This window comes from Contarinia nasturtii, unplaced genomic scaffold (genome assembly GCF_009176525.2).
Source record: "Contarinia nasturtii isolate CC-2019 unplaced genomic scaffold, AAFC_CNas_1.1 Cnas_scaffold_1037, whole genome shotgun sequence".
Classification (NCBI taxonomy): domain Eukaryota; kingdom Metazoa; phylum Arthropoda; class Insecta; order Diptera; family Cecidomyiidae; genus Contarinia; species Contarinia nasturtii.
This window is the reverse complement of record NW_022198383.1, coordinates 2,552,436-2,566,853: the sequence shown is the minus strand read 5'-3', so window position 1 is coordinate 2,566,853 and position 14,418 is coordinate 2,552,436. Positions and strand designations below refer to the sequence as shown.

The 14,418-nt window shown below is 35.2% G+C and overlaps 4 protein-coding genes across 7 annotated transcripts; 1 reads left to right on the top strand and 3 right to left on the bottom strand.

Moving 5' to 3' along the window:
• The first annotated feature begins 57 nt into the window (after positions 1–57).
• LOC116343540 (T-complex protein 11-like protein 1) lies at positions 58–6,187 on the top strand. Of its 2 annotated transcripts, none has more exons than XM_031771657.1 (9): positions 58–370; positions 2,637–2,778; positions 2,876–2,995; positions 3,748–4,033; positions 4,109–4,364; positions 4,431–4,532; positions 4,631–4,946; positions 5,021–5,309; positions 5,424–6,187. In XM_031771657.1, the coding sequence occupies exons 2-9, from the start codon at positions 2,756–2,758 to the stop codon at positions 5,580–5,582; spliced, it is 1,551 nt and encodes a 516-aa protein (XP_031627517.1). In that variant the 5' UTR covers positions 58–370; positions 2,637–2,755; the 3' UTR covers positions 5,583–6,187. The 2 variants fall into 2 exon arrangements, with proteins under 2 accessions (XP_031627517.1, XP_031627518.1); XM_031771658.1 differs by lacking the exon at positions 58–370 and adding an exon at positions 2,442–2,547.
• Positions 6,087–8,251, bottom strand: LOC116343542 (regulator of telomere elongation helicase 1 homolog). The gene is made up of 5 exons (XM_031771660.1): positions 7,787–8,251; positions 7,425–7,675; positions 6,613–7,016; positions 6,370–6,534; positions 6,087–6,308 (listed from the first exon to the last, which is right to left on the bottom strand). Exons 1-5 carry the CDS (start codon positions 7,990–7,992, stop codon positions 6,231–6,233), a joined length of 1,104 nt encoding a protein of 367 aa, XP_031627520.1. The 5' UTR covers positions 7,993–8,251; the 3' UTR covers positions 6,087–6,230.
• Positions 8,174–9,739, bottom strand: LOC116343541 (regulator of telomere elongation helicase 1 homolog). The gene is made up of 5 exons (XM_031771659.1): positions 9,468–9,739; positions 9,199–9,405; positions 8,637–9,124; positions 8,384–8,572; positions 8,174–8,289 (listed from the first exon to the last, which is right to left on the bottom strand). Exons 1-5 carry the CDS (start codon positions 9,601–9,603, stop codon positions 8,254–8,256), a joined length of 1,056 nt encoding a protein of 351 aa, XP_031627519.1. The 5' UTR covers positions 9,604–9,739; the 3' UTR covers positions 8,174–8,253.
• On the bottom strand, positions 9,740–14,408 carry LOC116343539 (regulator of telomere elongation helicase 1 homolog). 3 transcript variants are annotated; one of them, XM_031771656.1, is made up of 10 exons: positions 14,318–14,408; positions 13,028–13,091; positions 12,809–12,970; positions 12,053–12,732; positions 11,600–11,988; positions 11,292–11,498; positions 10,785–11,222; positions 10,466–10,694; positions 10,337–10,405; positions 9,740–10,260 (listed from the first exon to the last, which is right to left on the bottom strand). In XM_031771656.1, the coding sequence occupies exons 2-10, from the start codon at positions 13,086–13,088 to the stop codon at positions 9,973–9,975; spliced, it is 2,523 nt and encodes an 840-aa protein (XP_031627516.1). In that variant the 5' UTR covers positions 13,089–13,091; positions 14,318–14,408; the 3' UTR covers positions 9,740–9,972. The 3 variants fall into 3 exon arrangements, with proteins under 3 accessions (XP_031627516.1, XP_031627515.1, XP_031627514.1); XM_031771655.1 differs by having other exon boundaries at positions 13,028–13,165; positions 14,318–14,382; XM_031771654.1 differs by lacking the exon at positions 14,318–14,408 and having other exon boundaries at positions 13,028–13,873.
• Between the last annotated feature and the right edge of the window lie 10 nt (positions 14,409–14,418).

Here is a 14,418-nt window from a genome sequence, read left to right as displayed (position 1 = left end):
ACAAACGGTAGCATCAAAACTAAATGCTATGTGCACTGCCATTGTGTGTTTGAACAGTATAAAAACAAAGGTTTAACACAAAGCAACATCAGAGCAAAAGAAAACATATAAAAAACGGATTGAAACAAGAGTGTACGCGAAAGAAGAAAAAAAAGACTGTATTCCAAATAATACGTAGAAAAACATTGACTACATTTACTTTGTGCGTTTCAGTCAAGCACAAACCATTGGCCGTAAACAACGACCTGTGTACAAAGTGAAGAACGAATAAATGCACAAAGCGTGCGGACAAATAAAAATATAAACAAAAATACGTAATATATCCAGTAAGTTCTCGTACATTCGATTGACGGATATTGAATCATCTGCTGTAAGTTTGACATCAGATTCATTTCATTTTAGATTAAGTTAAGAAATGTGCAAACATAGAAAGTTTATCAGAACTTAAGAATCGAGCGATTTTTCTTTTTTTTATCCAAAAGAATCGGAATTGTAGAGAAACACAAACTGGTTCAATCTGGTTATCCAGTCGCTTATAACTACGCAACAAACAAACCAAGTACCTATTTTATCGACAGTTGTTCAACTATAGTATATATAATATAAGTCAATTGCACCGTAATTTTTTTTCCTCTTCTTTTATGAGCAACAATTTTCTAAGCTCGCTGGCTATTTTTATAATTGAAAGTCTTTTTTTTTATTTGCTCGTAGTTTTTCCCTTTATTTTCACGATTTTCCAAAGAGAAATGGTTTTTTTTACGTAAACACAGTAACGGCCAACAAATTTTTTTTCTTTTTCAAGTTTTCGAGTAATTCAAGTTGTATTGTGCATGGTTTTTGTGTTGAAAAATAAAAAATTACTATTGAATTGATTCATTACATAAGTTGAAAATAAATATCGTAAAATAGAGAGGCTAAAAATTGTAATTTGATTTTCCTCATTCAATTGAGTGACACATAGAGTCGATGATTTCAATATACAATTTTTGTTTTCATTGGTGAGTGAGTGTGAGGGGGAGAGAGAGAGAGACAATAAATTCTCGTCATAAATTGGTTGCTCATTGTATATGGCACGCGAGAGAGTATCGTTTACCAATACTAGTTGAGTGGTTTGTGTCTATGAGCGAGGAAAAAAACTGTTTCTCGATGAACGAGACCTAAATTCGCATCGAATCAAAACATTGGATGAATGACGAAATGGTGGAAACCCTATAATGTTGACCTATTTCTCACTTATTTTGGTGCTCATCTATTGCTCCATGCGATTTTTTTTTCAATCGTCGCAACGTTATGTTCTCGGTTTTGCAACCAAGGCAAAACGCAGAGAAAGCGTCAATTCGCTCGATTAGATGTGAATTGGTTCGTTTGAACCGAGTCGAAAGAGATAAGATGAGAGCAAGAACGAGAGCAATTGAATCGAAAACAACTCGACTTACATTTAGACGTAAGAATTTCTATAAATAATTTGAACAAACAGAAGCACACACAAAAAACACTCACATTCTCTAAGCTTAAACCAATGAAATCGAGTTGAATATGATTTCAACACGAAGAGAATGTTTTCAACAAAGAAACTACTTTTCGTTTGCTTCGATTGGTAGGAGATTGAAAATGGTGCAGAAATATAAAACATGTTAATTATGCATGTAGACTAAATTAACGCATACACCTTTTGTTCGTACACATTTCATAATTACGGTGACACACAATGTGGAATTGTGTGTGTGTTTTTTTTAATTTCAAGTCACAACCTTGTTATCAAAACTGTAACTACAAAAAAAAATGTGTTTTCTCAATCAAGCAATTTAAAATATTAACTATAAATTCGACGCGTCTCAATTCGATTTGTTTCTAAAATAAAACAGTTTTCCAAATAGGTATATCATTGCATTGGCATACAATAGCAAATTACTGTATTGTTTCAATCTTCTTTGTTTTCAAAGCACACGTGCACATATATAAAATTCAAAATAGCGTGAACGAGGGAAAATATCGTATAAAATATTAGCCAGTGCACAATTATTTAATGTGGACATGTGGTCTTTTTTTTCTATTTTATCATGTGAATGCGTCAAGGCTTCGCAGTTGTGTGAGCCAAAGCTCAAATGACGACGCAACGATTGATAATGACACATTGAATTTTATACATCGACGGTGTGCTGTATTCTCCTATTTATATAAGTTATCATACTAACTGTTGGAACGCTTCGGAATAAAGACGAAGCACAAAAAAAGACGCTGCTGCTGCTACTGCTTCCTCGTTAGTCAGAGCATGTGAAGCGTTAGCGTTGTGTGTTGTAAACAAAACACAGATGATTTCAATGCGTTCAATGTTTACCTCACGTATAGAGAGATAGTGGTATAAGCATATATAAAATGGATGTACACACATATATCACACAGTTTTGCAATGCTTGTGAAATTGGCGGCGCATTTTTTCCCATTATTATTATAACAGACTGTGTCACGATTGTTGGATTGCAACATTGTCTCCGATTCGTTTTAGACTATGTTTTCAACACATTGAAAACATACGTAGAAATATCAGTAACGTCGCGACTTAGCTTCTTTAAATTATTACAAATCAAAGTTACCGTTTTTTTTATTAAATAAATTCGTGTTTTTTATCGTTTCAGAATATTGAAATTTGCAATCGACCTAGAATAGAACGTATTAAAATTTCATTGAGTCATTAAGAGCCGTTTTCGCCGAAAATCGTTCAGAGTAAATAAAGGGTAGCGCAACAAAAAAAAACATGCCGTCTGATTCATTTTCCAGGTAAGAGTTGCAAAAAAGAACATTTTCAACACATCGACCCATCGATGTGAATGAACCGAATTAATACAATTATAAATTTTGTTGATTCGTTTCTTAGAATGGATTCGCGGACTTCGGAGTCCGAATCGGTGAATGGTGCTGAAAGTTTGCTTAGCACATCGCCAGGTGCTGCATCGACCAGTTCCCGGGAACGTTTAGATAGCGACAGTTCAGATCGGTGAGTAATAAAATGATGAGTTTGTTTGGTGCAGGGTATTGAACCGACGCCAGGGCAACATTAAAAACAAAATTCAACTAGCTGGAAATAAATACGCAAAACGATGGTTATTCACCCCGTCTCGTATGAGCCACGAATTTCTGGCGTTCTTTTGTTGTTGATGTTGGTGTTTGCGTGCTTTCTTCATCCTCTCTTTGTTGCATACGTCGTACGTTGTGCTACGTTTCGTATTGGTTTTTGTTGTGCAAAAGCTTCGCAAATTCAACATACACACACACAACGATATATGTACACGACGCATATCTACCACTAAGAAATGGATAAAATTTTGTTGTTTCATTTCTGCGTACACTAAATACAAGTCAATTCTATTCATCGACTTTTAAAAACGTGCGTTTTTTTTTCTCGTCGTTTATTTTGTATCGCGAAAAATGTCGTTTTCTCCATATTTGGTCGAAAGGCCATTTATCGTCTGATCGTTATTTCTACAGTTGCATTTATTGCAGAGCAATCAATTCAATTCTCATTTTCTCATCGCTTGCTTTTGACTCAATCACATGAAATAATACATTTCCGTAATCCATAAATGACTCTGTCATGACGGGGATACATTAGCCTTGAAACGGTTCTTTGTTAACATCGTGTGACCTTTGGTGTAATGCAATTTCCCTTCAATTGACAATGAAATGAAAAATGCTGATGCTATTTTTATTGATGCGATATTGTTTTTTTCTTTCCCTTTTTTTATACAGACAAACGCGTTTCGTTTTACCCGGATCGGCCGGTAGTCCGCCGAAGATATTAACCTTCGACGAAGTTCGTGATGCCATTAAAAATGTCGAAGACATGCAGCTGGCACATGAAATTGCCATCAATCCAGATTTTAAACTGCAACCATATGATCCGCCTGAAAGTAGCTTGGAAAAACGCATAAAATCGATTATGCACGATTGCTTCTGGGATCTATTACGTTCACAATTGAATGCCGATCCACCGCAATATGACCATGCCATTGCTTTGCTTGGCGACATAAAAGAAGTATGTACGATTGGTAATTTGCATAAAATGTGACCGTCATCTAATGTATTCAACCTTTATCTGTTCGATTTTCAGGGTTTCACTCACATCATTTCGAAAAATAATCAAAAAGCATTGGACCGCATTTGCGAAGTACTCGACGAGAAAGTTATTCGACAACAGGCCGAACAGGGTGTACTCGATTTTAAAGCATATTCTGGCTTTATCATACAGCTAATGGCCAAATCGTGCGCACCGATTCGCGATGAGGAAGTGATGAAATTAAATGAAATCGATGATGTTGTGCTCGCTTTTCGGCGCATTCTTGAAGTCATGGATCTTATGAAATTGGGTAAGTGACTTTGAAATGTTTTCATTAATTTTTTTTAATTGATTTCATTATTTGTATTCAATTTAGATATGGCTAATTGTATTCTCGATGCGGCCCGCCGTGAAATTGTCGGCTCATCTGTCGAATATGAAAAACATAAATTTAACGAATTTCTCAAGGCTTATCCGGGTAATTTCATTTTCCCTATCTCTATACTAATTCTGTAAAAATTATTCAAAGAAATTTTCAAGAATGAAAAAAAAAACATTTTTTCTTTGTGAAATTAGGTGGTTTTCCAGAGACCGAAGCCTGGTTGCTTCGTAACAAATGTATTGATGTAAATGAACGCCATGCAAAAGCAATCACCTTAATCAATGCCTATATCGAGTTCCTTGATTGGAATCCAGAGAATGAGTATCCGGAAATAATGTCAATGGATTTGGATCGATTGCAAGAGCTTGCTGGTCGAGCAACTCGGTTGTGTTGTATTGCATCTGTTGTTGCAATTGCTTCATCGGTTCCCATCATCGGTCAACAGACCCAGAATCGCTTAGGTCTCCTCCAGCAAGTACAAATCCTCATGGAAAATGTCCAGAACAACAAGTACGTCGTTTTACTATTTTACATTCAGCTTAAATGTTCAATATTAATTTCATTTGTCTTTCGTTTTCAAACAGTGATATTGCCGATGGCATTGAGAATGTTTGGTTGCAAGTAAAATCGGTGATTTTGTCAAAAATGCAAGAAAAAGATCAAATTTTATCGGCCGAAAGTGAGAATACGTTGAAAGAGCAAATTCTATCGTTATCAAATAAGAAGGCACCAGTCCGTGAATTGATGTGGCGACGCCTTATTGCATACGTACGATTAGTGAAAACAAATAAAAATGTACCACCAGTACCACCGGGCTACACCGATCTCAGTGACGATCTACAGACATTGGCGCTCAAATTTAAGCGATTAACGGTACGAAAGGATTAATTTTGAAAATTTTATTTAAAATTTATTTAATTGGCAAAATTAATGTAATAAATTTAGATTTTTATTTATTTTTAATTATAAAAATTTTAATTTTCGCAGGCTTACAATTACTCAGTTTTTGGTGAACATTGCGAAAAATTATTGGATGATTTAATAAAATCGAGCACCACCGCCACCACCGCAGCAGCTGAATCACAGGCCGAAGCAACTACTACATCGACAAATGAACCGGCTGAAAAATCGGACGCGAGCACTTGAACTGCGGATGATTTTCTGTGCGACAGTTGTAAATGTGTCAACGGCAATCTCACCACCCACTGACCTGTTTTCCTTTTTGGGTCGACACAGATTTGTTCAAGTATAACATCATTTCCTTTTTTTTCGAGGACGTAGACGTAGACGATTTGTTTGGGCTGATCTGAGAGTATTTTGAAATATCTTCCATTTTGGATTCTATTTTAATTGTATTTTCTTAGGAAGTGTTTTTGAAACATTTTTAATTGTTTATCATTAGTTTTTTCCGGCTCTTTTTTGATGTGAATTTTTTTCACCAATATGAAGTGAATTTATTTTGTCAATATTTGTATATCATTTGGATTCCAAAATTATAATCATTCTCCAAAAACCTAATCGCATAAAATGTATTTTCTAATAAATTAATTATCGAAAGAATTTGAATAGCAATTACATTTACGAACTAATTAAGCCGTAGACGGAATGAAGCGTGAATTTTAGTTCATGGAATTGAACATGTGTTAGATGTGAATTAAGTGATATTGTAGACGAGAGCGTGAACAATTGATGTTTATTAGATGAACAAATATGAAATATACATATATCGATTATTTTAACAATATATAAAATTGATGGCTTTTTTTTATTTCGTCATGAAAATAAAATAAAATTTTAATTTGGTTTTTTGCTTGAATTGGAATCGGCATCCAATCTCTTTCTCTTTATCGGGCCGCTCAACTTGATCGAATCCTTAAAAGAATATGAATTTAGTATGTTGCAATTGTTGACCATTCAAATATTTCATATTTACATTTTCCTGCGACATTGGTCGGCCAAGACAAGCAATGTCTTCATCTTCTGAATCAGATGTGTCCACATCATCAGTTTGTAATTGAGCCCAATACATATCCATATCGGATGAGTTTTCATCGAACGTAATCGATTCCAATGACTGTTTTGGTGCTGGTTTTGGCAGCTGTGTATAAAAAGAGGGATAATCGTTTTAAAAAGGACGTGATTATTAAGCATCATACTTTTTTTAAATTGAACATACATTTTGTCCGGCATCTGTGTAGAATTGAGCCAGATTTTCAATTTCCCAGCGTTGAAATTGAGTGTGCATATTTTCTCGTACCCAACCAGATATGTTTTCTTGAGTTCTGGTTTGATGAAATCGTTTTTCACAAAATAAAATTGCACCATAATCGCTTTTATGGCGAATTATACGACCGATAGCTTGATTCACAGCTCGAACTGCATCCAATGAGTACCAAACATTACCGGACATCGTATCTCTTTCATTTCGTTTTCCATCCAAATATTCTTTTTTCAATTTGACTCGTGGGTCATGTATAGGTGCATAAGGCAATCCGGTAATGATCGCACCTCGTCCTTGATTGTCAGCAAAATCCAAACCTTCACTAACTTTTCCTCTCATCACAGCCATAAAAATTGCACCTAAAAATAGGCAAGCGCATTTACATCAGTGATGGTTTTTTCCTATCTGAATAGCGCTAGCTATTCGCAGCGCCTGTACAGCATTGCTGCCCAGATGCTGAATCGTAGCGGTTGCCGCACGTGCAACACACTTCGTTTGTACCACAAAGAGCATATACGTTCGCATTCGTTCTCTGTTCGACATGCGTTTGTATACTGACTATAGTATTAGTGTATCATACTCTGTGAGCTCACTGGTTACTTAGACTATATGACAATATGTTGTGTGGTACAAAACGCGTGCGGCAACCGCTTCGATTCAGCATCTGGGCAGCAATGCTGTTCAGACGCTGCGAATAGCTAGCGCTATTCAGATAGGAAAAAACCATCACTGATTTACATTGACCACTAACTTTCTTTTGATGTTACCTTTGCTGGTGGGATCGTTGTTCGTTCTATAGTAATCATTCATTGTTATTTGTAACTCTTGTTTGGTTTGTGGTTCCACAAAAATTCGCTTCACCTTCTCAATATTGTCCCAAATACGAGTACTTTTCCAAACTATGATATGTTGTTTCATGAGAGAGTATGATGTAAAGAAGACCAACAGACCGCCTGGTACGGTTTTTGCAAACTTCAATATCGTATTTCCAAGTGATTTATTGTAGTTCGGATTTTTTCTGCGGAATAAAATAAAAAATTAACTCTTTCCCGCGTGCAAAATTACTGACTGACCGCTCGGATAAATGGGTGTTTCAGTTAGAAATAACAAAACAAAATTGAAAATTTACCGATTTTTATATGTGGAATCGAGTTCAACTTCGTCTGGACCCTTTGCTACGACTTTGACAAATACTTGATTCGCTTCAATAATGTGTGAATTCGTGAGCTGAATTGGTATATCGATTTCAAGTTCTTGTATTAAAGCTGGCAGAGGGGCCAAAGTTCCGCTTGTCAAAATGAAACATCGAATGCCCTTATTGAGTAAGTATTGCATTCCAAATTTTGGACTGAAGCACCAAAAATTTACAATTTTTGCATTTTCATTGGGCACCACTGTCGTTTTCGATGTGCTGGCTTGAGTTTTCGGCAGTTCCGGCTCAATATAAACTTTGTAACACCGATTCACTTGACCTTTGAGATATGGAACGTTACTTGAGAAAACGACTTGCAAAAAATCTTTGATTGCACGTATTCCTGTCACATATTTTCGATTCTTTTTCGTTAAATCTATTAAAAACTCGATTATGTGTTGGAGTTATTCGATTGTACAGTTTACATTTTCGTCATCAATCTGAATTTTACAAAGAGAAAATCAAATGAATTCAAGCGCTTTAGATATAAGAATTGTTGGTTTGTTGAACAAAAATCTTGTCCACTATACTTACATCAACCGTTTTAAGAATTGAATGAATGAAGTCACCAGGATGAGTGGTCGATCCAGTGGGATTGATCGGCGTTCGAGTTAATGTTAAATCATCGAAATACTCTTTCAAGGCTTTAATAGTTGTATGTAAACGACGCACAATTTCTATAGGAATGTCTCTTGATCCTGACTCATTCAACTTATTGATGGCCTGAGAAACAGATTAATTCAATTGATTACACTTTTAAAATGTGTGATTTATCCAAAAAAATTACATGATCGATATTTCCGATGGCCGTGTCAATTTGTGTGCTTGTAATAAACGTTGAGGCACTTTGTTCGCACACTTTTTCGACATTATGTGCTTCGTCAAAAATGACGACTGCATTTTTCAAATCGATTTGATTTGCATTGCGTATTTTTGGATCCAGTAAGTAGTTATATGGCATAAAAATGATCTCCGGTTTTTTGTTCATTTCTTTAGATAGATAGTATGGACAACACTTATACTTATTTCCGATGTTTCCCAGTTCCTCAATGTCCAGAATTTGATTTTCATGTGATTTTAGTATGGGATAAATCAATGGCGAATCCAGACGTTCTTTATACTCGCACTTTTTCTTTTGTACCAAACTGCGACACATGGTCATCTTATCTGCATTTGTTTTTCCCGTTAACTTCGGATGAATACACAATTGTTCACGACTCGCAATGAGGCCTGCTTTCACATATTTATATTCGGATCGCTTCAGTTCGTCCATAGCTATTGTTTGAAATGATGAAATTATATGATGAAATTGTTGTGAGGTCATTGCCACTTTGAATACAACGCAATACCTTGTTTAAGTTGCGAATGAGTCCGAGATGCATAAATAATGAGTGGTATTTGATTGAGATCACAACATGCACCATTTTCATCCTCAAACATAGCACTGAGACTAGCACCATCGGCTTCATCAATTTCATCACAACGCTGTTGCATTTGTTTTTCATTTTCGACCCAGCCAAGTGTTGCGCATAAAAGGCTCAGTGTTTTTCCAGTGCCTGGGAATTATTTATGTTCTCAACATATTGTCAATAGCAGTTGATTTTTTATGGATACAAACCTGTGGGTGATTCCAATACAGCATTTTTACTGGTCTTGAGACTTTCAATCACTTTTGACATGTAATTTATTTGTGGGACGTAGGGTTCCGGGAAAGGAAATTTCACTGGTATTCCATTGATATTAATATCAGGCATTTTGAATGCATTTATTCATGTATTTTATGCAAAGATTTGCGTCGGAATTAAAAAACTACGGCTTAATTAAAATTAAAATGCTTAGTACACGGATTGCATTTTTGTTTGACAGCTAAAAAAAAAAAACAAATGAAACTCGATTGGATACGTACGACGAACTGAGTGTGTCGTATTTTACATTTATTATTAAATCGTGTGATCGTTGCGTATACCGATGCGGCAACGCGTTCACATCAATGCGGCACAAAGAAAATATATTGTATTTTGAACTTATTAGAGATCTATTCAGTTTTTTTTACCCTTCATTAGAAGAATAAATGTTTTTGTTTGTCTTTTGATTGGATTGATGTTGGAACCTTTGACGATGAACTAGAAAATACCACATTTAGAATTTTGTGTGCTGTCATTTTCCGGATTTTCTGTCGTATCTGCTATGAAATTTGATGTTTGTAAAACGGATTGGCTCGATGAGGGTGAAACAAGATTGTTCGGCACCGTATCGAACTTTGTCTTCTTCGGCAGGTCACAGTTAGAGGAAGTGCTTGGCGATGATTTCATTGGACTGCTTGCATCAACATTTTCAACTCCGTTGCGTTTAAGTGCGTGAATTGTGACTTGAGGACAGTTGTCAGCAGAAATATTGTTAAAATTGATGCTCTGAAATATGAAATCGTTTTTTTTGTTTCATCATTTGAAAAAATCATTTCACTTAAATTCATTTATTTTTCCTTACCTTTTCTGATTCTGACTGTGGATTTTCGATTGGTTCATTCGATTCTACTTTCACTTTCGGTTTTGGCAACTATAACAGAAAACAATGAATAAATTCTCAGGGTTTTCAACATTTTAATTTAGAGCTTACCGTATTTTCAGCATCATCGAAAAATGTTGCTAAATTTGTGGTGGTTGATCCGAATGTTGTATTAAATTTTTGATTTCTCAAACCTTTTTGCAACCATGACGAAATATTTTGCTTCACATTTCTGTGATCGAAGCGATCGTCACATAACAGAATAGCTCCATAATCGTTTTTATTACGAATTACACGGCCAATTGCTTGATTAACAGCTCGGTAAGCCTCTGAGTAGTACCTAAGTGGAGAATCACAAGAGAAAAGAATAAAATTTAAAATAATCGATAAGTAATCGGAAAACAATCAATAATAATTAATAAGGTAGTACCATTCTTCCCCACTTGGTAAATTTTTGATGATATATCGACTTTTGTTAAGATATTCTTTTTTCCATTTGACTTTGAGATCCTTAATCGAAGCCAGTGGAATGCCAGTGATACATACGCCACGTGCATACTTGTCTTTGAAGTCCAAACCCTCGCTGATTTTGCCTCTCATAACGGCCATTAGAATTGCACCTTTACTATTTTGTTCGATTTGTCCTCGATAACCATTCATGGCATCTTCGAATTCCCACTTTTGTTTTGATTCAATGAAAATGGATTTTTGTTCTTCGATCATCGTCCAAATTTCATCCTCTTTCCATACCTCTATGCACTTGTTCATCATTTCATATGCTGAAAAAAACACCAGTAAACCATCGGGAATCACTTTTGAAAATTCTATAATTGATTTGCCGAGTGAACGAACGTATCGTATATTTTCTCTAAAAATTACAAAACAAAAGTATATTTGTACTATATTGAAAACGACAAATTAGTCATATTTTTATTACCTATTTTCGTATCGTGAATCAAGTTTTTCATTGTCTGGTCCGTATTTGACAACTTCGACAAATACTTGTGATTCTTTGATTATGTGGTTGAATGAGTGCCGTATTGGGGCCAAAATTCCCAACTCACTAACAAAAGTATGCAAAGGAGCCAGAGTTCCGCTCGTCAAAATTAGGCATCGTAGTTTTTCATCGCATAAATTTTTCATTCTGAAATTGGTGAATTCAATTTAAAGATGAGTTATTTTAACTGAGCCGATGCCAATAACACCTCTGATTATATAATTATTGGATTGATTATATTGATTTACCCAAAAGCAGGACTGAGACACACACATTTTATGGTCTTTTTATTTTTATTTTTATCGATTTGGAGACTATTTGGCGTCTTGGACAACCCTTTTGTAGACGAATTAGGTGCTTCTTTGGTTGGTGTTGTAGACTCTTGCTGTTCATTTTGTTCCGTTGCAGCCACTTGCTGTCCACTTCTTTCATCTACTATTTCAACTTTATAACATAGATTGATACGTTCTCGGAAATTTTCAGAGGATGAAGATATGAATATCAATTGGATAAACTGACACATCTTCCGCAATCCGTCCGCCTTTCGATTAGATCCAGTTTTTGTTTGTTGTCCCATCACAAATAATATTAGTTCTTCCAAATCTTTACAGACACTTTCCTGATTTTGTTCATCTATCTAAAATGTATTGGGTGAATTTAGATTTGTAAAAAAAATATTGTTTGAAATGTTGCGTATTTACCTCGGCAATGCTCAGTAATTCGAATATGTATTTCCCATCCCTTGTGCCGGGTGGAAGGTTTCTTATTGTATCAAACAGATTTTTAAACTTAGCCTTCAAAACGTTCACTGAGTTCATGCTGGGGTAAAAAGAACGTTCACGCTTCGGTTCACTCTCTTCTTCATATAAGCTTTGAAGTTGCGAAGTTACATAATTAAAATCGTTCATGGCCTTATACATGTCCAAATTTGATAAAGATGTTGAGAATGCTTCTTCGCATGCGCTCAAGATATTACTTGCCTCATCCACGATTACAATGGCATTTTTCAAATCGAAGTTAGATAAACTTTTCCGTATCATGGGATTAATTAAATAGTCGTACGGCATGAAGATCAAATCTGCCCTCTCAGCCCTCATTTTTGTTATAAAATATGGACAGCATTTTAATTCTTGTCCCAACGCAGTGAGTTCTTCAATGTCCAATATTGGGTTGTCACGAATTTTCGAATTCTGTATTCCCTCGCCGATGCCCTCATAATATTGGCATTTATGTGCATCCACTAAGAACTTGCATTTGTCCGTAATTTCATCGTATGTTAAATACGAATCTTTTAATTCTTCATGTATGCAAAATTTATTTCTAGATCCAATCACCGCTGCACGCACGTCATTGTATGGTGATTCTTTTAGTGCCTTCATGGCTATCGTAAATAATGATATTTTTAATTGACAAGAATCGATCGATATAAATAATTTCAATGTCAAAATCTGTCTTACCTTGTTTTATCTGTGAATGCGTCCGTGATGCGAAAATAATGAGTGGAATTTTTCTGTCAGTCGACAAAATCTTGTCAGACATTCCATCATTTACATGGCGACTTTTTTGTTTCTCAATCCATGCGAGAGGTGAACATAAAAGGCTGTGCGTCTTCCCAGTACCTGAAGGTCACAAATATTTTTCAACTATTCAAACACTATTTTTTATATTTTATTTACCTGTGGGCGACTCCAAAACTGCATTTTTTCCATCTTCAATTGCTTCAATCACTTTTTCCATATACTGCCGTTGTACATCGTATGGCACAAATGGAAACTTTACAATGACACCGTTTATTTCAAATTCATGCATTTTTACTTTTTGTGCAAATCGAGTTAAAAAAATCCAATGAGAATTTTAGGGACATGCAATGAAATGAATGTTTCAAACAATTTCACAATATGATGTCACAATTCTCGGAACAAGCACAATGTGAATCTACAAGCATAAACAAGAAACTACGAGTTTTTTCTTTCTTAATTTTCGATACTTGATTTGGTCAAGTGTAATATGACACACTTTAGTTTGGCTTTGTGTGTGTGTGGCATTCACCAGCTGGGTATGTGTATGTATGGACTTAATATGCAATGTCTTACTCAATAGAAGTACTGTCGATCGCTGTCCGAATTGATTTTTCTCTGATTGTGTTGGTGTTTCGTTTTTAAATTTTAATTTTAACTGAAAATTTGAATACATTGACAATAAAGTTACAAAAGTAGTAGGAAAATGGGGATTCGTCAGCAACTCTTGCGTCAACAAGCATGGTTGACGCAAGGCTGACGCAAGGGTCCTTGCCTCATCCATGCGGTAGCACTGCGAGCGCGTGCGTCAGCCCGAGAGCGAAGCCCATACGCCATACATAAAAGGTGGTATTGCCTTTTCAAGTCTGTGAAGACCAAAACAAATAAGCTTTTTTCTGCTTAGTTGTGCCATTTGGAAAAATGAAAATTTCAAAAAAATTCGGACTTTTCGTGACGGCTCGCTTTGGCGATCCGTTTTGTTAAGCAAATATTGTCCGATTTGGCTGAAATTTGAATGGAATAAAGTCAATATATTGATATTCAATATTGCATAAATAAAATTCATATTTTCGTATATTATCACATTGAAATTCATGTATAAAGACAAAATTGATTAATTTTTCACACATGCATACACAACAAAGAAATCAAAAATGCTGAAAAAATGAGAACATCTTTCATTGATAAAAAAAATATATGTTATAATATATTGTCATATCGTATATTATAGTTTTTGCATTTTCGACACGAACGCTCTGAAGTTGCCTTCTCGCAATTTCACTACACTTTTTGTCAGCATTGCTGATTTTGTTATTTCAAACAAATTAAGAAAAGTCGTTTTCTTTATATTTATGTGCTGAATTGATGTGCATCTTTTGGTATTTGTACTGATCTCATACTCGAATGTTGAGCAAAATTGTAATTTAATTGAGCAAAAAGTCAATGTACCGCTTAGCTATGCTTTTCCTTCTTTCCTCTATTTCAGCTGAAAATATGACAGTCCAAAATCGCCGCCATTTTTTCTAAAACGTCAACACATTTATTAATGT

Coding starts and splice junctions, on each gene's coding strand:
- LOC116343540 (XM_031771657.1), top strand. CDS start 2,756: ATGCCGTCTGATTCATTTTCCAG. Junction 4,034..4,108: donor TGCTTGGCGACATAAAAGAA/GTATGTACGATT, acceptor TTCGATTTTCAG/GGTTTCACTCACATCATTTC. Junction 5,310..5,423: donor TCAAATTTAAGCGATTAACG/GTACGAAAGGAT, acceptor TAATTTTCGCAG/GCTTACAATTACTCAGTTTT.
- LOC116343542 (XM_031771660.1), bottom strand. CDS start 7,992: ATGCAATACTTACTCAATAAGGGCATTCGATGTTTCATTTTGACAAGC. Junction 7,017..7,424: donor CAACGATCCCACCAGCAAAG/GTAACATCAAAA, acceptor GCCTATTTTTAG/GTGCAATTTTTATGGCTGTG. Junction 6,309..6,369: donor GACCAATGTCGCAGGAAAAT/GTAAATATGAAA, acceptor TATTCTTTTAAG/GATTCGATCAAGTTGAGCGG.
- LOC116343541 (XM_031771659.1), bottom strand. CDS start 9,603: ATGCCTGATATTAATATCAATGGAATACCAGTGAAATTTCCTTTCCCG. Junction 9,125..9,198: donor TCATTCGCAACTTAAACAAG/GTATTGCGTTGT, acceptor TTCAAACAATAG/CTATGGACGAACTGAAGCGA. Junction 8,573..8,636: donor CCATCGGAAATATCGATCAT/GTAATTTTTTTG, acceptor TCTGTTTCTCAG/GCCATCAATAAGTTGAATGA.
- LOC116343539 (XM_031771655.1), bottom strand. CDS start 13,160: ATGCATGAATTTGAAATAAACGGTGTCATTGTAAAGTTTCCATTTGTG. Junction 11,499..11,599: donor TGTCTCAGTCCTGCTTTTGG/GTAAATCAATAT, acceptor CACCAATTTCAG/AATGAAAAATTTATGCGATG. Junction 10,695..10,784: donor TTACCAAGTGGGGAAGAATG/GTACTACCTTAT, acceptor TTCTCCACTTAG/GTACTACTCAGAGGCTTACC.